Source organism: Protobothrops mucrosquamatus, unplaced genomic scaffold (assembly GCF_001527695.2).
Source record: "Protobothrops mucrosquamatus isolate PMUCROS unplaced genomic scaffold, P.Mucros_1.0 scaffold1017, whole genome shotgun sequence".
Classification (NCBI taxonomy): Eukaryota; Metazoa; Chordata; class Lepidosauria; order Squamata; family Viperidae; genus Protobothrops; species Protobothrops mucrosquamatus.
In genome coordinates this window covers 771,976-799,300 of record NW_015387253.1, presented here as the reverse complement: position 1 = coordinate 799,300, position 27,325 = coordinate 771,976, and the positions used below count along the sequence as shown (strand labels likewise).

At 41.5% G+C, this 27,325-nt stretch overlaps 1 protein-coding gene across 2 annotated transcripts; it reads right to left on the bottom strand.

Annotated features, from left to right (window-relative positions):
• Positions 1-1,626: 1,626 nt before the first annotated feature.
• Positions 1,627-27,092, bottom strand: ISL1 (ISL LIM homeobox 1). 2 transcript variants are annotated; one of them, XM_015819911.1, is made up of 6 exons: positions 27,065-27,092; positions 25,623-25,812; positions 20,674-20,933; positions 14,950-15,236; positions 9,833-10,000; positions 1,627-1,743 (listed from the first exon to the last, which is right to left on the bottom strand). In XM_015819911.1, exons 1-6 carry the CDS (start codon positions 27,090-27,092, stop codon positions 1,627-1,629), a joined length of 1,050 nt encoding a protein of 349 aa, XP_015675397.1. The 2 variants fall into 2 exon arrangements, with proteins under 2 accessions (XP_015675397.1, XP_015675398.1); XM_015819912.1 differs by having other exon boundaries at positions 14,950-15,233.
• Positions 27,093-27,325: the final 233 nt, after the last annotated feature.

Genomic DNA, 27,325 nt, shown 5'->3' with positions numbered 1-27,325 from the left:
TTGGTAAAATAACTCTCCCCACCCTTCATACTTCCTTTGGGTGAGATCCACCAATAGTTCCTCCTGCATAAATAATGTCTCACCTTCATTATGTTAGCATTTTATTTTTTGCACCGGTCTTGTGGAGAAGAACTATCTCTCATGAATCTCACCCTTTTTTTAAAAAAAAAAAAAATCGGCCAAACAAAACAATCAACGCAAATCAAGACAATAAAAAAGTGGCAAGTCTTTGGATAATAAATAATAAATTACTTTATATATATATATTTGCAATGCAAGAGCAAACAAACAACGAAGTTTAAGAAACGGGGAAGGGAGGGGAGAGAGATAGAGAGAGAGAAAAGAGGGAGACAGAGACAAAACCCTGCTCTTTATTTCCATCAAAGAGGAAGAGGAAGAGAGAAAAAATCTTTTTTAAAAAAATAATAAAATGAAGAACTATACACATCTTTGGGGAAAAGGAGGGGGAATGTTATTGAACAGTCAGAAACAAAACCCCAACATACTTTTTTTTTTTAATAGCCAAAGAGAGGTATTCCTTGTTGCAAGGGAAGTTTTTGACTGGATTTTAAAAAATAAAACAAACGTTCTTTTTATAAGAAATCACTTGGGTTGAGAAAAAGAGAATCTCAGCAAAACTCCGCTCCCAAGCAGGTGAAAAATAAAAATAAAAAGAGGGGAAAGAAGACAAAGCTACAGTACATGCTAGGGGAAACCCCAAAAGTTGGAATACGTCTGAGGAAAAGAAAGAAAGAAAGAAAGAAAGAAAGAAAGAAAGAAAGAAAGAAAGAAAGAAAGAAAGAAAGAAAGAAAGAAAGAAAGAAAGAAAGAAAGAAAGAGAAAGTCCCAGCTCCACAGCTTCATAATGGCTCATTCTGTCATAAGGCGGGTGGGGAGAAGCTACAGGTGGTCCCTTCTTGATCTGGGAAAATGCAACCTACCAGGGCTCCTTCTGATTTCTTTTTAAACATTAATTTAATTTGGCAAATGGAAAGCCAGTATAGAAAGAGCACCGTTCTGTAAGGACAGTTTTTCTTTCTTTCTTTCTTTCTTTCTTTCTTTCTTTCTTTCTTTCTTTCTTTCCTTTTTTCATTTCTTTTCTTTCCATTTATTTATTTACTTATTTATTTATTCCTCCAGGATGTGCAGTCACCGAAATATGCCATTTGGGGCAAAAATAGGAGATCTTGTGGGTACAAATCGTCTCTGTTTCTCAAACATCTTTTTCTGATTTTCCTTGATCCGCCTATGATTCTTTTGCATGGATGTACTGTCATCCTCGTCTCGTCGTCCTCGTCGTCGTCATCATCATCATCATCATCATCATGTTAACAGCATTTTCATTTGTTCTTGGAGTATTATTAGATCCCATGATTGTCTTCACAGTGTTGCTACCTTATCATTGCAAAACAAACAAACAAACAAACAAAAAACTGAACAAGACTCCCCAGACAGTTCACGGAGTTTTCTTTGCTTTAGGTTCATGAATAAAGTTGTCTTAAATATTTTTTTTTCCTTCCTTCCTTTTCTACATTTTTGTCTTGAGTCCCCAAACTTGACAGCTTTCCCACTCTCTCCAGCAGGGGGCGAAAGGTTTCAAGGCCCACAACAGCGCAAGGAAGTTCCTCATGCCTCAATTGGACTGGCTACCATGCTGTTAGGTGTATCCGGGAGTTGGGAGGACATAGATGCTACCTCACTTCCGGTGGAATTGGAACCTGGGCCTCCTTCTGAAAAATTAACCTGCCAAACATGTTTAAAGAGAGAGAGAAAGAAAGAAAGTTTACAATGAAGAAAAGGAAAGGGGTTTGATCCAGATTTAGTTGTACTGGAGATTAATGGGACTTCAGTTATTACTAGCTTCCAAGGATGTCATGGATCTATGATAAGTGCAAGAAAGCTTAGATCAAATCCAACGTCTTTGTTTCTCTGGCTTTCAAAACATCATTGGTTGTGTTTCTTCAGGACAAATTCCTACTTAGAGACATCCACATTACATAAATATTACCCCCCAAAAATCATTTTAAATGCAAACCTTCTCATCCCATGCAAATCTCTTTTGTTTTGTGTTCAGCTTCTTTTTACATGAGCTACTACGTTTTTCTCCCCAACCAAAATCACAGTGTAAGAATAGGAAAATAAGGGATCTCTGAACTAAAGTCATTTTATTTATTTATGTACTTATTTACATAAATTAACTTTTATTTATTTATTTAATTAATTTATTTACTTATTTATTGCTTTCCATTCCACAAAGTTAGCCTGAGTTAATCATGAACTATGCCAGTGGGTTTGTGAACGTATTCCAAATGGAAAATTGGGTCACTGAGAACATAAGGTAAAATCAGCAATTACAGCTAGAATAAAGAGAAATGGAAATGTAAATATTAAGCAATTCCCATATAGTAAAAACCACTGAATTTGATATGTAATAGTTTCCAAATAACTTTGGACTCCACTGAATATTGAGCAGTCAGAGATATTAATCAACAGGTCAGTTTTAGTATTGCTCTCAGCAGCAACAGCAGCAGCAGCAAGTGATGAAAAGAATATGACTCCAAAACAGAATTCTCCAAAATGGTCAATACTGACACCCAAGGGTTGATGGGACTAGCCAAGAGGCAGTTGTTTATGTTATTCATAGTACTATTAAATTTAATTAATTTAAAAGTATTAAATTTATTAAACGCATTATATAATTTTTATATAATAAATGTTGGAGCCCAATGAAGAATTTGAAACTTTGGGAAAGGGTTCATGAACTGAAGAGCTTTGGGACCCCTACTCTAAAGACAGGCTACAGCCCTGTGAATTGTTACTTTGAGTCAGCCTTGTTAAATGTAGTGAAACAGAATTCTGATTAAACAATGCTGGTTTGTATTGCACTGACAATATACTGATACCAGTAGAAGGGGGGGAACTATTCACCTGAAGATATGGTTCCAGATGAAGCAGATGGAGAAAACTTTGAACGTTTCTATATTAGAGCAATTCAGGGGATGGAGACAAAGAGGGCTTCCATAGGCAGCTAATTTGGAAGCATCAGAGAATGACAGAAAATGCTTGGAGACTATTACTGACAGACCCAGGAAGAGGTTTTCTGCCTAGGGTGCACAAAGAACTTGAATATGACAGGGAAAAGTATGGGCTCACCCTCAGGCACCATGTATTTTGGATCAATTCTGCAGATTTATGCTATGGTCATTGGTCTCAGGCTGGGTCCCGCTCTTTTACAAATCTGCAAGTAGCATGCTTTAAAATAAGTCTTCTGCCAAGATCCCACAAAGCAGACAAATGTGGAATAACACTAACGATGGAATTCATCACATATCCGGCTCTGTGAAAAAATTCTCAACAAAGCCACTGGCAAAGCAGTGCTCCTCTAATAAATATCCATATATGCTAATGGGCAATTGAAATTATACATATCAAATAATTTTAATCCACACTTATGTTTTAATTCTACCAGACCCAGGAGAGATTTGGATATCTAAACCACAGGTCATCCATGTTTACCAACCTTTAAGTCACTTTACCATCTAACATTTTCCATGAGTTTGGCAGAGAATAGGAAAATGACAAGCACCATGACAAGGGTGACGACAAAGGTGTTGTGTTTGCATGAGGAAGACAGACCCCCATGGAACTCATTGTGTCCTTCTGGAGCTGCTGCTCATTCTTGGCCTACCCCTGGCCTAACCTATTTCCCAGGTCTGTTCTTTTAGGATCAAAAAGGAGACACGTCTTCTCGTGTGTGCCACTTTGAGCTCCCAGATGTATGATGGGATCCCAATATAATAAATTAAAATTCTAGCCAATAGTGAAATTATTCTACCTTTAGTGGGAGTTTTTCCACTAAGGACTAAATTACAAACATAATAATAAAAAAATAACCTACTGCCAAACCATTACTCACAATTTTAAAGCTGCCTATTTAAAATTTCTCTCTTTCTCATTTTCTATCTATCTATACATACCATATAAGGCAGTTCTGCATATGTCTATTTTTATTACTGTACCACCAAAATACAATAGCTGGGCTGGCAATCTATAGACCATGAGACCTTCTCAAATTGTACACACCCTACAAATACCATCGATTGATAAGTTAACAAGTTGCACTACATCCTAAGGCTTCAATTCAAGTGGGAAATAAACACCATTAAATGGATATTATTGAATAGTTTACTTTAAATGAGTTTTGGAATCAGTTCTTAAATTAATGCAATTCTCCTAGAGGCCAGTCAGTTATTTCCTCTCATCTCCCCCCAAAATTACAGCACATGAAATGAATAAAAAACCTTTTATAGATGTTCTATATTTGCAATCAAGTGCAAAACAATGGGTGGTGTTCAATATATGGCAGTAGCAATTAGACTAGGAACACATCTTTTCTCTCATATATTTCAAATAGGCAAGTACTGTGTATACAACTGCTGCATATATATCAGTTTACATGTTATGTTTAGATATCTGCAGGTCAACAAATATGGAATAAGGCAGTATTTTAAAAGACAAAATTAATGCTAAGATTACTGAAAGCAACATTCAGAGTAATGCTATGCTATAATTTCCTGAAAATTTTCTTCTGCTGAAAAAGAGCTTTACATTTTGCAGTCTTATTTTCTATCTCATTTCAAGCTACTCTAAAATTTAAATTGGTGGTGTTTTGAGCAACATTATGCTTGCAAGCAAACTGCTCCTATTTTGTCTTTGTTATAGAACTCTTTCTTATTCTGGTTTCTTCCTGCTACCCTCTTCACTTCTACTTCTCATCTGGGAAAAGCCCAATTTAATCTTCTTGAATATTTAACTGATGTTTAACCAACCAGGGGAGCTGCATTACATTGGAGAGATTATTGCACAATGAAAGGCAAGGGTGTTTACACAAGTCCCTGCACCACTTCCTAAAGGGAAGTATAGTATGCACAAGGGAAATATAGTATGCACAAGACACCTCAAATACTAGCTGCGAGAAAAAAAATTATCATCCAGAAGTGTACTAACCCTTCTCCTAGAACAGTGATGGCGAACCTTTTAGAGACCGAGTGCCCAAACTGCAACCCAAAACCCACTTATGCATCGTCGAGTGGCGGGTGGGTATAGCCCATTGGGTGGGTGTGGCCAATTTGGTGGGCATGGCCCATTGGGTGGGCGTGGCTGCGGTGGTAACGGCAGACTGGGTGGGACTAAAAAGTTCAATCAATCAATTCCAACTTTGCAAGATCTTTTTTTTCCCCGTGAGAAGTTGAAATTGACTGATTGAACCTTTTTTTTTTTTTTGTACACGGTGGCGGAGGCCTAAAGTGAAAAGGTTTTATAAAACCCAGCTGAAGGCCTAGGACTGGGGCAACAGCGCGCGTGCCCACAGAGAGGGCTCTGAGTGCTGCCTCTAGCACCCGTGCCACTTATTGTTAGTAATTTATAGAGAATTGTACATTATTTCAGGTGGGTTGTGGTGTATTACAATCTTACACAGCATAAGTTCTGCTGAACATAATGGCATTTAATTCTGCATAGATCACTGACCTAGATCCACCATAGACTCCCTGGAACATAAAGATAAGGAGGAGGTTGTTTTTTTTTTATAACAATGCTGTGTTAGAAATTATTGTCTTCTTCAATTTGACGAAAAAGAATTGTTGCTCCCTTCTTCTCCCAAAGGGACACAAAAATATTAGTACAATTCTGATCGGTGGAGTGCTAAATTTAACATTTTGTTTAGTTATGAGATGACAGAAGAATCTAATGTCATGTGTGAATGCCTTGTCTTTCATTTGACAAATTTTTCTCTGATTGTCTGCAGCTTCCCTGGCTTCCCAAACATCAATTAAATCCCAAATGAAAATATTATGAAGAAACTCATCCCGCAAAGATTTTCCTGATCTGAAAACCTGGATTGCCAAGGAAGTTGTAGCAAGATGTGGACATTTAGAACAGAGCACCACTATCTACTGTACATAACATTAGAGTAAACCCTAAAGCATCACAGATAGAAATTCTAAAGGTCCTAGATATGAAATAGAAAATCAGGAGTCTTTTTTGAAAGGGGAAAAGTAACGATGAAAAACTGAAAATCAGATGCCAGTGCAGTATTAATTGCAGTTGAGATGGACTTTTCAATTGAGATTTTTATGCATATGTATAAACCCAGTTAGACTGAAAGAAAATTTGAACACATGAAAAAGCTATGTCTGAAATAGAAAATGTGAGGGATGCCTTCCTTTGCTACAAACCAAAATTAGGCAAGTCATCGGAATTCAGAATGGGATATAATTGCACCATGTGGTCTAAAACCCTATTCCCCCTTATCACATCAGTGCCTAAAAAAAGAAAGAAAGAACTGTACTGGATCAAATCAAAAGTCCTCGTAGACTATGTAGCCAGAGATGCCAAGGCCTTGTTTTCTCATTGTAACTGGAGCTACTGTGAGTGAATTCCATCATGAACCATTCAAATTAGAAACCATCACTTAGGTGGCAAACTCCAAAAGATTAATTTCCTGAAAAACATATCACAGAAACTTCTGTGGCATCACAAGGGATTCTGGAATCACACTTAGTTATATTGTTGCATCAAGAAGCTGCTTTTGCCTAGTACAACATCAATATGAATGCCAAAATGTCTCTTCCTTGGGCTCAATATCGGCAAGACCAAAAGGTTAGAACAGTGTTTCTCAACCTGAACAACTTTAAGATGTGTAGATCGCAACTCTCAGAATTCCCTAGCCAGCATGCTGGATGTGAATTCTGGGAGTTGAAGTCCACACATCTTAAACTTGCCAAGTTTGAAAACCACCTAGTTAAATCCACTTTCAACAAATTACATAAAAACACAACGTTCCTGAGCCGGATTCTCATTATGAATCATTCTATATGGATTTTTCTCCCACTCAAGACTTTTCCCCTATTTTTGTCATACTGATATATTTTTTCACATTGTACTTCACCATGAAATCCTCCACTGTGTTTTGAGTCCCATTTCCTCCCATAAAATTCTATCAGTTTCTTGTATCTTTAAAAGAAGCATTGAAATGTCAATAAAATCCCATCTAAGTACAGTCTTGGAAATAAAATAGAAAAACTAAAACTTTCCTCCCAGTAAAGGGAGGAAGGTAGGAAGTCAGTAGGACGTCTATTCCAGATGGTAGGTAACTAGTATGGGCCTTTTTGGAATGTATTTTATACTTTTTCATTTGTAGAGGTGCCCTTTACAATTTCCATTTTTTAAAAAGTACATTCAGATTTCTCTCAGTGCATTTCTTTGGAAGTCAGTTTGTCAAAGTTAAATAGGTCTTTTCACATCAAGATTTGGCAGGGTTGCAGTATAAATTATGTTGCAATAATTCTTAATAAAAGTATTTTTATTATTCTTGAAACAAACCATTTGCTATATCATTAAAAGAAGCTTGCAGGTCTATTTCTAGAACAAAAATGTTGATGTTTTCTTTGAATTTGGTAATACTACACCAACCCATTCTCAGATGTTCTACCATTCCTATTATGAATTTCAGTCATTTAAAAACCTTTATCTAAAACATATCTTCTTATGTTTAAGATCTGATTTTAACACACCTAAGTGAGAAACTGAATTATGACTAAATTTCTGTCCTTAAATCACTTAAACGTAAGTATTGCAGACAATATGGTCCCATATGAGCTATCAAATGATTAAGCATAAGAAAGGGAGCCAAGAATAGAACACACTGATAAATTCCTGTTGGGTTTTTAGTCAAAACTGGTCCATTAATATTACATGTTACCAAATACATGTACCAAATGTAAATATGTTTTTAAAGAAAGAAATGGATCTAGTGGCAATAGAAAGTAAGAAATATATCATTTAAAAATGCAATCCTACAAAACCTATCTGGGCATAAGTCCCGTTGAAGAAAACAGGACTTACTTCTGAATAGGAATATATACAATTGCACCATACTGGTACATAAAAGAAAGATATATACAATTGAAAAAACTGTGCATTTGAACAAAATGTTACATGGGCTAATATGACAATGTATAGAAAGTAATCCATATGACTATTTGGGATAAATAAAAGGGATTAAGTTGTATAAAAAATATAGCAATGAACACCTGTGGGAATATTTTTTTAAAAAAAAAATAACACTGCTACCATACATATACATATACATATACATATACATATACATATACATATACATATACATATACATATACATATACATATACATATAATCTCACAATTTATATTTATATTTAAGATTTGTTCTATACACTACACACACAGCCTAGACTGTATCAACCTAAATTCCATTATTAACATTGTATTTCATCAGTGTACTCACTTGGTGTGTTCAAAAATAACTTGGCAACAATTCCGCAATGTCCATACAAATGCCCACAATCTTAAGCAGTTTAAGATCTCAGGCAAAAAAACATTGACAGGTTGGAGCGTCTACCAGGCGTACTTTGTTGGAGTTGGTTATAGGAAATGCAGGTTCAATTCTTGGTCATAAAGACCTGTGGGGGATGGGAGAGGTATTCCTGTATCACCTGTGCTGAACATACTTGGCCCGTCCATCCTCCCACCCCACCCTCGGGCCCTTTCGATGTACAGTATAGAATGGAATTTCCAGGATTTTCAATTTATAATGGAGCTGACTTCTGGAAATATATCTTATATTCATACAGAAGCACCAGACTGAAAAGATTGGTAAAAATGGGGTTTGAGTGGGAGGGTGGCTTTTGCTGTTTTTAATGGGACGTTGTACATGAAAAGCATTATGTTGATAAATAACAATTTATTAAATTATAAGATGAGAAAAGGCTATAAGGCAGCACGAAGCTAGGTTTCTTAAATACAAAAGACATTAATAAAGTAAAAATATTCTAATCACATCCAGGATGATCCCTAAGTCTTATGAAGTAGTTTTAATGTTAGAAAAACTGCGGCTATTTTTCAGAATAACAACAGCTATTGCCAAATGCCTTTTAGCTGCTCAGCCATATTGATCAATTAGATAATTGATCAAATCTTCATCTAGGGAGATTAGGCTTTCCTTCAAGCCACCCAAAGAGCCTATCACTTATGAACATAAATACATTCTAATTTGGGAAGGAAACAAGGAGCATATTTTGTTAGAATTGTAACAGGCTTTATCTTAAGAGAGACCAGCTTCTTGCAGTGTTGGAGGGGCAGTGCATGCATGGAAGAAAGTGAAGGGAAAAAGTTTCTTCTGTGATGTTGTCTGCTATCTATCATTTCTGAAAATTCATTTGCAAGAATATTTTCAAAATTTATAGAAACTGCCTTCTGTCTCAATTAATTAAAAAAAAAACAGGCAATGGCCATGACCCAAGTGTCAGTAACCAACAGTAACAAAACACAAAGTCTATTCTTTCAATAGCACAACCATATCCTAGACTTCTAGTCTTCTTTGCTTTGGCATGTTTGGCGTGATATAGTGTCAAGTGGCAAATAAGACACTCCTAACTGGATGCATCCTACTCTGTGTATGTCTCCATGCCCTTCACACTGAGCAATCTTCCCCACCTGGGTACCCTTCCATGTGGATTGGATTCCATCTCTCAGGATGCCTAGCAGCAGCAGGAATGAATCCAGTCAGGTTAGTAAAAGTAGAATATGGAGATGAAGGTAGTAAAGTGCCTGTTTTTTGCTATAGAAAAGGGGAATCACAGGGGAATTGGTATCCAGGCCTTGAAGATGTGGCAGCCAGGAGGGTGGGAGAGGGTTAAACAAGGATACCAAAGTGTTTCAAAGGAATGAGCACCAGGACTCGTTTTTTGTATACACAGTGGGCCATTCATGACTGCAGGGAATTGACACTTACAAGTTGCTGAAAAGCTGGTTGATCTATGTCACTCTGCAAGGCGAAATCGCTGAGGACTTTCCAGGGCGGCTGGTAACTCTGCACCTCCACTGGGTTTGCTTGCAAGCCACCGTCGTGTCTCTCTGGACTGGCTGCCACCATGGGAGTGCCCGTCATCCCCTGGATGTTCTGCAAACAAGGCAGCACAGGCAATGAGCAGCCGTACTAAAGAGACCATAGATGCCTGGTACATCAAAAAAGCTATCAGCTGTGCTTGGCTTTAATGCACATCCTCCACCAATCCTCTAAGTTCCTCTGACTTCCATAGCAACCAGAGGGCTTCATATTTTATCCCCTTAATGATAGTAGTACACTATTTAGAGACAGACCGGTTTCTAGCCTGAAACAACACCAAAGAGGCTTGCACATCAGCAAAACTCCCATTTCACATAAATTTTCAGTTGCATTTAGTAACAGAAGGGTGCCTCTCTAGCTCTGAAATCTATGTTGCCATTCTATATATTCCCAGTGTTCTCCAAACATGTGGCATCCCCATCTCTCAACCAATCCAGACAAAGCTATTGTTCTCAGAGATCTGTAGGACAAATGAGTCTATTGGAGGAAAAAATGTCACCGCTGAGTTTAAGATGGTTGTTCCAGTTCCAGAAAGGTAGAGAGAAATCCTTGTCTATATTTTCAGAGAATCTAAACCAGTTCCCAATTTAAAGCATACATTACTGGAACAGGATCCTTTCATTAAAAAATAATAATAATACACTTAGGCATTATAATGAGAGAGCCATGATAGTCAAATGACAGCAAAAAAAATCAGGAGACTGGTAGCAGCTTTTCCAACTAAGTGATTTTATTAAAGGCATAATCACAAAAGCATATACCATTTAATAAAACTCACTAGAAAAGGAACTAAAAGATTCCTCCTGATTTTGAACCCAGAAATGAGAGCTGTTGAAATCACATTCTAGGATTCACTTTTACCTGAGAGTAAGTCCCAGTATCCTTAGTGAGGCTTACTTTTGAGGAAATTATTAGTAAAGAAGGTTACAACCACCATGCCTTGAATGGGCAGTAAGACTCAGCGGGAACAGAACGGGCGTCTCCAGATTCTGAAGATCCTTGTTTGTTGTTTTCCTTTCAGCTTCCATTTTTTTCTTTGAGTTTGGTGGGGGGAGGGCAAAGGGAGGGAGGGAGGAGACCAAGGCTGAGCAATGGTGAATCCTCCATCTCTACTACTCAAACACACACACTACTTCTTACCCACACATACTCCTATTTTCTTTGACACCCTCTTTCCATCCCTCTCCAATTTCTTTTGCTGTCTCTACTTAGTAATTTAATCAGAAGGAAGCATACAGTAGCTATACCACAGTATTGACTTGTTCACTTATTTGAGACTTCCTTTTGAGTAAATGTGTCTTAATACTCTTCTTCACTAGGAAACTTGGTTTCATTAGTGGGAGTTACATTGGAGCTACCAGTTCTGGCCTCCAAACATTCATATGGAAACAGAAGCAGAGGTTCTCTAACTCTTCGCTCCCATCTTATGATCATCTGGATGTGTGTTGTCAAGGCATATTAGCGCTTGGTTACATTCATATATAAAGTAAAAACAAAACAAAGCTGTAAACATTAAAAATTTCGGAATCATGCAGGAACTCTTATTCAGCTACTGCTACTCCCCAGCATATGTGTAAGATCTCAACTTGTGACGTGAATGATAAACTGGATCTATAAATAAAGTGGGAGTAAAAGGCAAATAAGACAAGTGCAAAGCTTTCTTATCTGCTTGGGGATTGGAGAGGGAGAGAAAGTGCAAAACAGTAGGAAAGGGCTTCAAGGTTTACTCTAGAACTAGGGGTGTCCAACCTTGGCAACTTTAAGACTTATGGACTTCAACTCCCAAAATTCCCCAGCCAGCCAGGAGAGTTGAAATCCACAAGTCTTAAAGTTGCCAAGGTTGGTCACCCTTGTTCTTAAAGTAAAGATTGATTATGAAATTTAAGTCTGAACGTGCTTGGAATCACCATGATTCTCTCTCTCCCCCACACACGTTGATTCTGGATTAAGCCCACAGGATAGCTTTAGCTTACAGTAGTCTTCATTCCTAAGCATTTTAAGAACATACAAATAAATGGCATTCTTCTTAAGGCCACCCTGAGAGGGAAAGAGACTGACGTTTTTATTTATTATTTTTTTTAGATAAATAACTCATTTGACCAAACTGACATTTTTGTTCCTTCCCTGGCTGTGTGAAGAAACAGTTGGATATAGATGGATCACAACAGGTCTTGAGTTAGGGGCAGAATTCTTCATTCAAAAGAAGCCACCAGAAGGTCATCAAAACTGCCAGATTATGTCTGGAAACAGGAGAGTCTAAGGAGGCAGTACAATTCCAGTGGCGTCTGCAGCCCCAGTCATTAAATTCTAAATCTAGGAACTGCCAATTGCACCACTGCAAAGCAGTCCATACCAGTCTGGACTTAAGCAGTGTTTGATACCTTATGTTGCAACACTAAGTCAGCACATTGGGCTGCTCATTTATCTTTGATTTTTGTTTTTTTATTTATATACTACCTTTATTAATACTTATTAATTTTATTTCAATTAATTTACCATTATTATTTATTAATAATTATTAATAATTCAAGGCAGCAAACATAATAACCAACAAATCTTCCTCCAGTGAGGTGAGTTGGGCTGAGAGAGAGTAACTGGCCCAAGGTCCCTAACTGGCTTTCATGGCTAAAGCAAAACTTGAATTCAACTTGATTTCTTCCTTTCTAGCCTGGTGCTTTAACCATTAGACCAAACTGGCTCCCTTTATTTCATTTATTTAATTTAAGTCAAGGCCATGCCAGTGAAAAGTCATCCTCTCTGCTTTGTCAGAATTCAAGGCTTCTTTTTATGTGTTGTTTCTGTTTGGGTGGGGAGACCAAAATCCTGTAGGTATTTTAAAGGACTTGTATCCAAAATAGCTTCCAAATTCAGAGCAATTTATATTCCTTTAAATTGTAGGATTATGACATTCTGCAGTGGTGAAACAGCACTCTTGAAGTTCCATTTAACCAGGGCTTTCAGCCTTTAAAACAAATTAAATACTGCTTCCCACATTTGAGTACTAAGGTAAGCAACAATTAGGGTTTCTTCAAGAACGTGTAAAAGGGAAGATGGAAGTGGGAGTGGGGAAAGTAGTCTACTTTTCTCATTTGATTTAAAAATAGTCTTTCACAATATTCACTTAAATACTACAACTACTGACTTAAACAAGCTCAGGTCCATGACTTTTTCCTTTAATAAATACCACCCTACTCAACAAGGGGTCTTCCCTGTGCCAATGTGATTCAGGATTACAATTTTGGGCTTTATTTTGGCTTCACCTGGTTCTAACAAGGATCCCCTCAAATTTACTGGAATCTACTTCAGCGTGAACATTTAGTAAGATTTAGTTCCACTGAATGAAATGGACCTAATTACAGATCTAATGTTCCCAAATTAAGGTTTCCTGAATCAATTCTTTCTAAAAAAAAAAAAAAAGCAATGGGAAAAGTAGGAAAATATACAAGGGTTAGAAGACAATATGTCATTTTATATCCTGGGAATGAGTAAAAACTCTTCACAAAGGTACCTCTACCTGGAGAGAGTAACATACACTGATACTGATAATCACTGACATTATTTTCTCTCCAAATTAATATTATTTCTAGGAATATGTTGTAAACCTCTTTGGTTTCAACTATAACTTACTCACTTGATGGCTAGCACTGGATATTGATAGAATTACACCTCTTCTTTAGTTATCTCAATCTCTTTTCTAACTTGTTTTGTTGCATTCTGCTCTGCCCAGTGCAAATCAGGGCAGCTCTAATAATGAGCCTAAAACAGAGATAAATCCAGTTCTCCTATCATCAAAACAAGCCCCATTCTCAAAATTACTCTTCTTTTTCCTGGGAAAAAGGCCCTCTTCCTATGGATTCAACCAGCCTCCTCGCTCCTGGAGCTATTATAAAAGGCACAGGTCTGCCTTCAAGGAAAGAAATTTTCTTTTCTCTCCCTCCCTCTCTCCCTTCCTCTCCCCACTGCCCCCCCCCCATTTAACTGGATTGAGAGCATAATTAATTGGCACTCAGAATGTTTCCATCAAAACAAAACACCCATTGGAGCAACATCACGCACACACGCTCACAACATCCGCCCCTAAATCTCAAGGGGCTTTCAAGCAAAAATAAAAAGGGGTGAGGAGGGAAACTAAGACCTTATTTACAAATCATCCTAAGGCAGTATTTCTCAAATCTTGACAACTCTTAAATTGTGTGCACTTGACTGGCTGGAGAATTCTGAGAGTTGAAGTCCATGCATCTGAAGAGTTGTCAAGGCTGAGAAACACTGCCCTAGGCCATGGTTTAGTCATGGTTGAAGCCACACATACAACAGGTTACACCTAAAGCCAATGCCAAACTATAGACTAAGTCAAAACCGAACAAGCCCTCTTGTAACTGAACAGAAGATAGGTGAGCTTAGTTTATGGCTGTGTTCACCTACATAGATATTTCGGTTACATCGACCTTACAGTAACCAATTGCTTATCACAACTCAATGAACTGTAACTACCCACATTACAGCTAACCACACAGGCAGGTTCCTCCACCAGGCTTTGGGTTGCCAGGTCTGCTTCCAAAAAATAGCGGACAAGCGGGGGAGGGGGGGTTTAAGTAGTAAAAAAAGTAGACTGTACAGCTTTAGATTACGTACCATTTTATCATAAAGCTTTTGAATAAAAAAAATGTCCACTATTTTGTGAAAAAAAATAGTGAACATAATGTGAAAAAAGTGGACTGTCCGCTCAAATAGTGGACACCTGGCAAACCCTAACCAGGCTAAGCTAAAATTTGGAGGAGGTCATTTGTGGTTCAGTGTGTTGCAGGAACACATCCTCTTCGACCGGAATGCACAACCCATTTAACTCAAGAGAGCTGGGTACAAACTCCAGGCGGCGAACTGCGCAAGGGATGGTTCTCACGACACCCTGAACCCAACCCTCAGCTCCGCCTGAAAACGCAAGCCTCTCTTGAAAGACGGCTGCCCCCTAGAGGCCGGGAGGAGAAGGCGCCGCGCCCGCTTACCGTCTTGTCGTTGGGCTGCTGCTGCTGCAGCTGCTTCATCATGATGCTCCGTTTTTTGTCCTTGCAACGCTTATTTTGAAACCAGACCCGGATCACTCTGGGGCTGAGCCCGGTCATTTCCACCAGCTGCTCCTTCATGAGGGCGTCGGGCCGGGGATTGGCGGCATAGCAGGTCCTCAAAGTGTGAAGCTGCTTTTCGTTGAGGACGGTCCGGACGCGAGTGGTCTTTTCCGGCTGCTTATGGACGTGAGGCCGGAGAGCCGGCTGCCTGGCGGAGATAGGTTCTGCTGTAAGGGAGGGAGGGAGGGAGGGAAGGAGAGGAGAGGCTCCTGGTCAGTGGCTGGGAAAGACCAGAAGACAAAAGGCACAAGGAGCAACCCTGCAGTTTGGGGGACACCTTCTGCCCAGTCCAGCGGAATGACTGGATCCTGCCCTGCGGGGGTAATCTAAGCGCCTGTCTTCAGTAATCAGCTGGAAATCCCCCCCCCCCAAACCAGGCTTCGCTCCTCTTTTAAAGACTCGTTCACCTTTAGCTCCTAAACCAGACTTTCCCAACCCTGGCCACTTTAAGACGTGCGGACTTCAACTCCCAGAATTCCCCAGCCAGCATGGCTGGCTGGGGAATTCTGGGAGTTGAAGTCCGCACGTCTTAAAGTGGCCAGGGTTGGGAAACCCTGTCCTAAACTATACTAACTAAACTAACTACAGCTTAGTTTGAAGCTTTACCTGCTTAACCAACACACGCCCCCCCCCCCATACACACACACACATTCTCAGAATGAATCCAGCTGGCCATTCCGAAACAATTCCCTTTGCCCGGTGTCTTGGGCTGCTCACAAAATAGCCAGGCTCCCTCTCAAGCCTAAATAACCTGTTCTGTTGGCAACTGGAACCAACCCTGCTTGGCCTGGAAGCCTCTAGTTAGTACCTAGAGTGTTGACAAGCAGAGGTATGGTCAAAAAAGTCAAGATGACAGACACACAACTACCATTTTGATTGATTTATTTTTTAAACCCAGTTTCTGCCCGATACCCCTATTTTTGCAAGCAGAGTTGTCAACTTCTTGGGAAGGAATGTTTCCCAATTACATGCATTTTTCTTAGTGAGCTCATAGTCCATTTAGTGGGCATCTCGTCAAAGTAAAATTCTGGCATATTAGCTCAGCCCCAGCCACCACCACCATCACCCCACACCAAATCTTCTATGGAGGGGGCAGGGAGAAACATGTGGATTTCTGCCAAGTGTTTAGAGAGTTGTGGGAATCTGAAAGGCAATTGCTGGAAGCTTCATTTATTATCTGTGACTGATGGATTTGAAAAACCCCAAGGAAGGGGAAAACTGCTATCACATCTATCTCTTGAATGGGGTCCTTAAGCCTTACTCCTAACACTCAAAACATTTGTCCTTCCCAGGTACAATGCAGGCCAAGGCTGAGTTCACACAACCCCCCTTTGTTTAATTGTGGATTGCTAGATTAGGCTTCAGTGCATTGTGTGAAGCCAGATAGACTGATTCTGTTGTGGTTCAGTATGTTTTGCAGCCTTCAGTAATTGGGTTAAAATCAGTAAACAAGGAATTAGTCTGTGGAATGCAACCAGAGGAATATCAAGACAATGATCCAGCTGCTTTGTTATAAGATTCCATGCTCCTTTCACTGTTATGATGGCTCTTCCACACCCAGTTATGCACCTTGATATTACACAGAAATATCTATTGAAAGTGAGATTTTTTTTAAAATGTCAATCTTTGTCCCTTGCTAGAAAGAAAGGTTTAAGAAAAATCTGTTCATTTAGCAGTTCTTTATGAAAAGCTATTTCACCAACCCAACCAGTCAAACCAAAAGCCCTGCAGGGGTTAATTAAAATTTTAAAAGATAATATTTTCAACTGACATCCTTCTTAAGATTGCAGTAGTATATGCCCTTCATGAACATCCTGGTTTCTTATTTCTAACTGAATGCAGATAACAATCCTATTCATTGGAAAGTAAGTTGCATTCCTATGCAACCATTTACTCAGAAATAGCTTCTCTCTGGTCAACTAGTCAGTAAAGCATCCTGCGAGGAAGAAAAGTTCTAGTCTTATATTTTTTTCACTTGGCAGAAAATGGTATAAAATAGAAAGGTATAAAATACCTCTTACAATCAACTTTTTCTTGAAATATTTTTTGCTTCCAACTTTAAAGAGACTACAAAGAGATTAAAAACAACCATACCTACCAGTAAACAACTTGATGTCAAATAAACTATCATAGGTTTAGATCTGGTCTATGTGAGGGTTCTTCTTTCAAATACCCACCTCTTTTCTCAGATTTGTCTATTCATCAAAGCAGTCTGTCTGGTATAGAAACAAAGAAAGTAGTCCAAATGTGGAGCTTACTTGACTCTGTGGTTTTTACGCACATTTATTGGGAAGGAAATTGTGCTACAATCAGTGGGCTTACTTCCAAGTAGGCCTATAAAGGGCTAGGGCTGCTTGCTATTTTCATACTTAAGGAGCCTGCCTGAGAATACATTACATCACACTGTTGTCATGTCCTGGCTTAGTCATGGCCATGTGAAAAGAAAACAACAGGCCTTAAAATTTGAACCACCTTTTTTACCTACTATGGTAATTCCCCTCCCCCAAAAAATCTAGGGCCCTCTGGATGTAGACTGCTTTTTTTTTTTTTTTTTGCCATGCAGCATAGCCACCCTCCATTGCCAACAGACTGGGGAAAAGGTTGGTTTAGAGGTTTTATTTACTCTGACGGATGGGGAAAATGCCTTCTATAAATAAATAATCTGAAGTGGAGAGAAGGGTGACAACAAAGGGGCTGGAAAGTTTTTCTCAAAATTTGAGTGGGGGTGGGAATCAGGCACAGGAGGAAGAGAAGTGAAGCAAAATAATGCCAATTCTTAAACTGACTCTAAAACCTTCAGCTAAAATTCCTACCCAAATCATAGAAAGCTTTGGAAAGAGACAACAGGGTCTTCTGAAAAGCAATTCCAAAGATTAGGTTGTTGACAGTTGTAAATTACTGCTGGAAGAGTTTTCCCTGTATTAGGAGTTTCCCTGTTTGTAGCAGCCTTCCCCATCCCAATGCTTCATTCAAAAGAAACATCCTTGGAAGAGATCAGTGGGTGGTTGACATATTGGCAGCATCCCACTGGGAGCACATTCCCTCTCTATTCACTCAATCTCTCCCTATCCTCCCATTGGGGGATGCTGAAATAGATTTGCTCAAAAAATATATAATTCTTTTTAGGCAGCCATTCTAGGAAGGCCTATTGACCTCACTGAAATTAATGTTTGAATAGACATCTAAGGAAATTGTACAGCACTCCAATAGAGACCAATATAATTTTCTTTAATAAGACCAATAATGGACTCTGTGATTCCCCTACTTTTATCTGCAATTAGTATTTGATTAACCTACACCATATACCTGGCAGCACAAGATACACACAGAGAGAAAGCACACACAGAGTATTTCTGTTTATCCATTTAAAATATGCCTAGTAGCTTAATAATCAGTTGATAAGCTACCAAAGATAACACATTATTTACCTTTGGACTATAGCGGACTTTTGATCCATATCAGCCAACTAAAGTTTTGTATTGACTTCAACAGGAGATGGATTGAATCTTCTGTCTCTGACAAGCAAACTATACCAATTCAAAAGGCTTCTCCTGGATGCCTTCAGGTTCACAGGTTAACTTTATATAAACAATGTTTCATCTCTGGATCCTAAGTACACTTACTGGAGGGATGTGATCCCAGTTGCATTTTCTCATTAGGAAGGTCTACTGAATACAGGGGAGTTAAGGCTGCCATTTAATTCATGTGGAAATAAATCCCATGGATATTTAGTAAAACTTACTTTTGAGTGAACAAGTGTAGAATTACACTGTTACTTTCACAGAAAAGGGTTTGCAAACATACTGAATAACCTGGATTTATGCATTAATTTCAGCAGGTGCAGATCCTGACTTCAGTGCCGGTATCTGCACCTGTTACCCAAAAACACAAGTGCCACTGATTGTTCTGAAACTTCTTTCTAAACCATGTCAACATTTAAAATAAACGTTAAAATAAAATTCTTTCAAATCATTGGAACTTTTCTAAGCAAACCTGAACAGGCCTTAGTTGTGCAAAATAATGTGAATGCAAATATAATATAGTTCAAAATGTATTTGCAAATGTTTGGGTTTGTCAGGCAGAGTGCCTAATCTTAGGGATAAGACAAATTAGATGGCAATTCTACATTTACTCTTCCTGGGAATAAATCCCTACTGAAGTTAAGTTCATGAGGAAGTGATCTACAAAAGCTCATGCAGCAATAAACATGTTAGTTTTGGAAGAGACCACAAGGTTCCTTCCTGTCCTATCTTTTCTCCATAAATACAACTAGAATTGTGTTACTGGTTTCACCAAAATCCTCACACCAAATTCCATGCCAACTGGGCCTTGGGAAGGGCCTCTGGGAAGTTCAGATTAAAAAATAGAGTATGGTTATTGGACAATGGTTGTCCAGTCTAATGAATTTAGTGTATTAGACAGGAATAAGGTGAACTTGGTAAGCTTGTGGTTCAGTATTTCATGGAAAGCAGACTTTTAATTTAAGGACAATCCGTTTGATTGAGGCTTGTTATGTGCATATAGCAATGGTATTTGTTTAACTGTGGTTTTGGATTTTGCCACTAATTTTCATTGGCTTCCAAGAGATTTGATACAGAGGGAAGAAACTGATTTGGAAAGAACCTTTTTCCTCTATATAGGGGGATTTAATGTGGAGAAAACTATTTGGTGTAATGGTTAAGCTGCTGGGCTAGAAGCCAGGAGACTGTAAGTTCTAGTCTCACCTTAGGCACAAAGCCAGGTGGGTGATCTTGGACCAATCACTCTCTCTGTGTCCTAAGAGGAAGGCCAGGGTAACATTCCAAAAATCTTGCTGAGAAAACTGCAGAGACTACACCAGAAGTCCACACTTACTTTTTGCTTAATTTTGAATTCCACCCAAAGTCTCTGTTATGAGATGGGCAGCCATATATATATAACTGATTGAAATTTGAAGGCACCAAAAAATAAAAATTAAAAAAAAACAAGAACTCTGTTGTCCGTCTCATTGACTTGAAAGGAAAAAAGTCCAACAGTCATGCAGGGCTTATTTCTCTCTACCATTCTTCAAATGCATCTTTCTTAGGCACATATCTAGCCCAAACTAAGCAAACTTGCATGCCCTTTAGTGTACGCCTTTTCATGTCCGTTAACATACCTCTGCTATTATTATAACTACTTACAAATAGCTTCATCTTATTTATTTGTTCTGAAGTTAAAGCTCAGTGGGCAATGGAGTTGGCTCTTCAAGACCAGACCTGTAGCTTGTCCCTTCTTGGAGGGGGGGGGGAGTCTCACTTTTGTTTGTTTCCACCTCTAATTCCATACTTTTAATTTCACATTTGATAAATCAAGAATAATAGATAATGGAAGCTCATGACCCAACGAAATGCGTTAGTTTTTAAGGGGCCCCAAGGCTGCTTGCTGCTTTGCAGCCCCAACCACAGGATTCCACCCTTCCTTGGGGTCCATCCTTTGGAGCTCCTGCAGAAAACTCCTCTTTTCTGCAAGAAGCTAAATACTGTACAGAACCGGGCAGTTAAGGGTTAGACTGGAGCTGGCAAGACAGTGGGTACAAAGGAGCACAACACCAACCCAGCTCCTCCCAGAAAGGCCTAAGAGTACCTGCCATCTGGAGCGGCCGGGCGGGGTGCAAGGGGCTGAGGGGGTCCCCGGCGCCGAGACTGGCTCTTTCCACCACGTCGTGGTCCGCTCGGCAAAAGAGGCCGTCCTCTCGCAGCGCGAACTCGTCCCCTGGAATAAGCTGGCGGCTGCAGGCCACGCAGCGAAAGCACTCAATATGGTAGACTTTGGAGCGGGCGCGCATCACGAAGTCGTTCTTGCTGAAACCAATGTTGCACTTGGCGCATTTGATGCCGTATAACCTGAGTCCGGACCCCGGCGGGGAGACAGGTGAGAAAAAGAGGAGGGGAAGGGAACGAGGAGGAGGAGGAGGAGGAGGAGAAATAGAGAGGGGAAAAAAATAATTCATTTCAGACCCCTGTTCGAATCAAGTCCTTTTTCGACCCGATCCGCCAGACCCCGCGTTTTTAGGCGCCAACCCTTTTTTTTTCTATGGAACCAATCCAGCTGGCTCTCTCACCCGTTTAAATGGAGGGAGGCAGGTGAGGACCCCAATCCAGATTTGGAGCTGCCGTTTTCGATGCTTGAAGAAAGAATCGAGGCCGCCGCCGAGGCGCTGCCTGCCCGGCGGGAAGGGAAGGGACTTTGGGGGAGGGGTGCATTTTTATTTTATTTTATTTTATTTTAAAAATAGATTCTGGTTTTAAATTTATTTTTGTGAGTGTCTCTTTCGCCAACAGCGGAGAATTGCCTTACAGATTCCCGGGTAGAATTTAGATTTTTTTTTTTTTTTTTTTTTTTTTTGCGGAGGTGCTAAATCAATCTTCTGAAGTGTAGCTGCGCCTCTGGCTCCAATGGGCAGAGAATGGCAAGGAAGGGAATCGCCTACGGTTAACTCTGGACCGATTAAAACGAGGGAGGTTTAAGTGTAAAGTCCTATTTTTTTTTAAAAAAAAAACCCACTTCATCCTTTAAAAACACAGAAACGCGCTGGTTCAGGCCGGGGCCACTTCAAAGCAAAGCTCCGCTGAGCTCCTAATTTACCCTCTCTTTATAAGGATGCACAGAACCCATATATATGTCTTTGCATGCTCCAAAATCTCACGGGCTCTAGAATCCCAAAGGAGAAACGTTCCTCTTAGAGAATGGGCCAGAAATGGGATTTTGGAGGCAGCCATTCGCGGTAGTTGGGGTTCTGTTTTGGAAAGTAAGCCTCAAAGGGCTGGTCTGAAGGTGGCTTGTTAGCAAGAAGCGCTAGGGTTGAACTTTTCAAGCGTGTTTGGTTTGTTGCTCGCGAAAATCGCGAAATTCGTTTATTAATTTGTAGACGGCGGCCGGTTGGGGCACTTAAAGTCTCTCTGGCTTCCTGGTTCTGGATTAGCAAAAGCGAGTGGCGAGGCCTATCTTTTCGTCAAGGCTGAGGTTTCCTTAACACGAATTGAAGGACGCCCACCTAATTCGCTTCTTTCCAGGAGAGAGTTGCGGCCGCTAGTAAATCCGCGATTTTTTTTTATTTTTACACTCCCGAATATCTGTAAGGGCAACGGCTCGTTTTGATTTAGCTCAGCCTTCTTCTCTACCTGGGAATGTAAGCTATCCTTTCGAAAGAAAGAGAAAACCAGACGCCGAATCTGTCAAGCTTTCCTCCAAAATAGATCCGAAGCGCTTCAAGAGCAGGAACGTGTCCGAAACTTCTGGAGCACCGCTCAACCGGGTAGCATGAAAGGGCGGATGGGCAGCCTTCTCTCACCCTCTCGCTTCGCTCCCTTGCTCGCCAGTGGGTACAATTTCTCTGTAGGGAGGCGGTTAGACTCTCTGTATCAGCCGTCCCTTATCTTATCACTGCGCAACCTCTCTTCTTAAAAATAAACCCGAGGGAGAAAATCAATGGATAATAATAATAATTACAAAGGCCCAAACTACCGGCTGTTTTTTTTCTTAGTGAAGGAAGAAGGGGTAGAACTCTCTTTGGGCCCTGGGCCAGGAATGAACTACTGGAAAGACCAAAGATGGGTAAAAGGCCCCCGTTGGAAAACGTTTCTTGGGAGCCGGCAAGACCCTCCAGGTCCACGAATCAGCCTTTCAAGCAAATGTGCTTCAATCTAGCCTCTTGAACTTGACTTACATTTGAGTAACAAGCACTTCCGAAATAACGTTTGGCGTCAGCTGGAAAGATACGGGATTTGCTTCCAAATCGAGGTTTACAAAAGAGAGAGGCCGAATTAAATGCAGCAGTGTTAAAGCAGAGGGACTAGGGCAGTCCTACCGCAGGCGCCAGTGGCATTTACTTCCGAGTCAACCTGCTATAATGTTGGCGAGGGGGGACAGACAAATGGATAGCTGGGAACCGTGCCTGTTAAGTAAAATATTTGTTCCCGTTGCACAGCCCTGGTTTTTTGTTTTTTAAAAAAATTTCCCCCGGTTCAGAAAGCCCTGGATTCTGAAAATGCATTAAGCAGAGACCTCCTTCCAAAAAGAGGCCGCCCGTAGCTCTGGGGGTTAGCCGCCTTCCAGGAACCGGGGCAGGCAGAGAAGCTGTGGAATCTGGAGCTCGTTCTCTAGCGGCCTTTCCGAGGGGGAATATTGGGGGAATTCTCGCCGGCGACCTCAAGTCTTCTCATTTCAGAATTGGGATCCAAGTCGTAAACCGAGGTTTTTTTTGGGGGGGGGGGGGGGGGGGGAGAGAAGGGGAATCCCAAAGGAACCCGAGAGAGAAGGTTCCGATCCAGTGGAAAGTAGCTCCCGAAAAAAAAAATACGCCCACGTCAAGACCGAGCGTCGTTTAAAGCACCACCACCACCACCTCCTCCTGCTCCTCCTGCCATTCCTGGTTAGGGAACCTTAAGCAGCGCCCACTCCGTCTGGATTGTGTCCTCGGCGCAAGCCCGCCTCAAGTCGCCAACCTTTGCCCCCTCCGCGAAGATCAAACCCACGAAGGGTACACAGTAGCTTCGCGTCTCCTCGCCCCCCCCCCCGCCCGCCCCTCGATCGTCGAAAAAATATATATATATATCGATGAAATGAGAAATAAAGGCTTCTTTCCTTTCTCAAATATTTGTCGGTTTAAGCTGTCAGGTCAGCGGTGGCCAGAAAAGCAGGATATTTTTTTTTTGTTTTTTTTTAAATCAGCTCCCAGATTTTCAGAGTAGGAAGGAAGCTGCTTCCATTATCTAAATGTAGCGATTGTTCGCTAACAGCTGAGGGGCAATTTGATCTCCTCTGTCCAATTCATCAAGGCAGATAAGATAAGAAAGGAGAGGCGGTCCTGGAGCTCCCAAAGGGTTAATATTTAAAAAGATTAAGGCCTGTAATCCTACCCACACGCCTTACCTGAGAGTAAAGGGTACTGAAAAGGTTGGCTCCTGAGTAGACCTACCCAAGGGGGGTCCTGCAAACAGTGTCTTTGTGTGGGTTTTGCTCTCCTCCTCTCCCTCCCCCTTCGAAGCAATTTGCTTTTTCGTTCGCAGAGCGGGACTTTATTTAAATACCATTGCTATTATTAATTATCGTTGCTACTATTTTATAGCTGTCCTCTACCTTTCCCTTAACCGACGAGTTAGGACTGGTTTGTATGGGGGAGCCTTATAAATCGCAACCGCCTCCTTGGTTTATTTTCTAAAAGATGAAGGGGCCTGCTAGATATGGACATCAAGGGGAGTGGTGGTTATTTTCTTTTCCTAACGCACTTCCCTGAAAAATAGAAAATCTCTCTTTCTCTCTCTCCCCCCCCCCCGTTACCGCGCAGGAGAAACCTCCCACCCCCACTACCTCCCACCTCATTTCAATTATACACTTAATTAGCTAAGAGTTCAGGGGAGGGACGCTTATTTAAAGAAAGAGGGCTGGATCCCTCTGAATGACAGCAAATTGCAGCTGCCCCTCTAAATATTACACAAGCCTCAAACTAGTCCCCACCAGAACAGTCGAAAAAGAGGAGCCGGGAGACACGCACCCCACCCCCCAACCCGGATTTTTAAGCTATTTGATGCTTTGGATCTTCTTTCCAATGAAGCTTTCAGGCCAGAGAACCGGAGCGTCAGTAGCTCTCTTCTGATTGCCCTCGAAAAAGGTTCATATATTTCCTTCCCAGCCAATTTAGTGGCCGTGGAACATTTTTTTAAAAACAATAATCGCGCCCAGACGTACACAGTTCTAGGACACTTCTGTTCGGCTTCTTCTATCTAGGAGGCTTATCTTTAAATTTTTCTTTTGAGGGTGTGAAGTGGGATTAATACATTTATTTCCCACCTGCGTACGTTTAAAGCCAAGAAGTTAATAATCCTGACTATGGCAAAGCAGCTGGCCTCGAGTCCTTCCTCAGTTACCCAGGAAGTAAATGCACACAACAGACAAGAATTCAGAAAGAGGCGGCCTTCAACTGATCTGACTGATCCCCCTAAACCCTGAAGATGTTTACTCAGGAGAATGGAGTCGCCTACTTCCAAACCGGCCTGTTTCTGGAGAGCTTTTTTTTTTTTTTAAAAGGAAGGGGGAAATATTTTTATGCAACTTGCCTCCACCTCATACGGATAAAAAAAAATAAAGCTGAAATATAAAAAAAGGGGGGAAAACCCATCCCTCTGTAATTATCTCTTGTCTGCATCTCTTTATTTTCCTCGGCCCTAGCTGTTTACTATGTTTCTCCCCCTTTCTAACCACGGGGTACGCTTATGTCTTAAACTTCGTGTGTGTGTGTGTGTGTGTGTGTGTGTGTGTGTGTGTGTTTTGTGTATGCGCGTGTGTTTCAGGAGCCTGTGTGTACCTTTCTCAATACAGGCTTCTGAAGGGGTAAAATGGAGCTCGAGAAAAGATCCTGCCCTAAGAATCAGGTTCGCCTGTAAGAACCAGAAGAATCTCGGCTGTTCGGTTGGAAGAGAACCAGCGCTGACGTCCTCCCTTCGTTTTTTTTCCCCCGGATCTACTAGTCGCCATAACTCCCTGCCCGGTGCGGAGGGGGAGGGGAGACCACGCAAGCAAGAGAGGCTCCATACCTGATATAGTCTCGCTTACAGTAGGTTTTCCCATCCCTTACAAAGCACGTACAAGTCTCGTCCAAATACTGGTTGCATTCCGCGCACTTCAAACACGCCGCGTGCCATTCCAAATCCGGGGAAACCCGCAGAATATACTGGTCGTGGATTTGATTGCCGCAACCGACGCACAAGGAAATCAGCCGTTTTTCTGAAAGGCAAAGGAGGAGAAGAGACATAATTGGCGAAGCCTTCGCGCTCCTACTGAGATAAACGCGTTTTATTAGACCCCGTCAACCCCGCCGCCTCAGCTCCGGTTCGCTGCTCTTTGGGAAACGCGCTACTTGCTGCGGCGGTTGAGGTCGCGTTGCATTTTCGGGTAAGGGAGGGGGGAGAAAGGAGGAAAAAAAAAAAGAGAGAGAGAGAAGGGGAGGAAGGGGGAGGGAGCGGGTGCAAGAGAGCGCGCGGCGTTTTAGGACAGCAGTCGGGATGAGGTGGTGTGTGTGTGGCTCCATCAAAGGCTTCCCTGGCTGAGGGAGAAGGCAGAACGCAAAAGTTAAAGGAAATTTTTCAGAGAGGGGGAGGGTCGGACAAGCGTGCTCATTTTCCACGCTTTTCAAGAAATCCAAAAAAAACAAAACACCGCTCTGGGGTAATTTTGAGTCGTGGGAGTGGGGTGGGGGCGAGGAGTGGGTCAGAAAAATTAAGCACGGGCAACATGCTTTACATATCTAGGGAGCAGAATGCGCCACCCAACCCAGCCTGAAGGCTTTGATTTGTGGTTTTCACTCGCCCCCTCCCCCAATTTCTCCCCCTTTTGCCAGAATTTGGATTCAGCCGGCGCGGGAAGCGAACTGTCTGCTGCCCCAGCTGGGGCGGACCGCAGCCGGGATTTCGTTCCGAATCAAATGTGGTTAGGGAGAGAAATCTTATTTGTTGGAGAGCAAATGGGATCCTTCGGGTTTAGGGGTGGCACTCCTGGACGTCCGAAAGGTTGGTAGCAGCAGTCGCAACTTGCTCAAAGTCATTGCCGAGACTCGGACGGGCCTCTGCACGGGACCCTTTCGCTCCCCTTCCCCCCCCCCTCCCCCAGGCAGGACACCAGATTCCTCTCGTATTGGAGGGAAAAGATGGTTCCCCCCGATCTTCAGCAGAACAGATTTTCAGCACGTAAAAATGAGACATCTCCCCCCCACCCCCGCTGCCCCACTCCGGTTTCTACGCTCCCTTGTTTATATCTCCGAGTTCTTAAGCGGCGCCTTTTCCCTTGAAGGAGAAGCGAGCCCCGCCGGGGAGCCCTCCAGCATCCACGCCCCAAGGCGAAACGGATCGCAACACGCGCCGCCGGGGGCCACCCTGTCTTCCCGCTTCGGACTATTCGCTGCTCCTACTTCGCCTTCGCGGTCGCCCAGAACCAGCTAATAACCCGACTCGAAGCGCTTAGAAGCGTCGCTTTTTCTTACTTTTCGGTGGGTCGCCCATATCGCCCATCTCTACCCAAGGGTATAGTGTCCACAGTGAAATGGTGCACGGCTGCACAGGAGCTTTCCCAAGATGAAAAAAAAATAAAATAAAAATAAAATAAATAAAAATAAACCGGCGGCTGCTTTTTGCCCCGGAGAAGGGAGGGAGGGAGGGAGGGAGGGAAGAAGATGCTGCTGTCAAGGGACGGCAGGGATGCTGCTGGCTCTCGCCGCCGCGCTGGGAATCGGCCTCAAGAAGGC

Excerpts from the sequence above, each read along its gene's own strand:
- ISL1 (XM_015819911.1), bottom strand. The coding sequence starts at position 27,092 with ATGGGCGATATGGGCGACCCACCGAAAA. Across the intron at positions 10,001-14,949 it reads AGCAGCCCAACGACAAGACG|AACATCCAGGGGATGACGGG; the intron begins GTAAGCGGGCGC and ends CCTTGTTTGCAG. Across the intron at positions 1,744-9,832 it reads AACCAGCTTTTCAGCAACTT|GTTAATTTTTCAGAAGGAGG; the intron begins GTAAGTGTCAAT and ends CATGTTTGGCAG.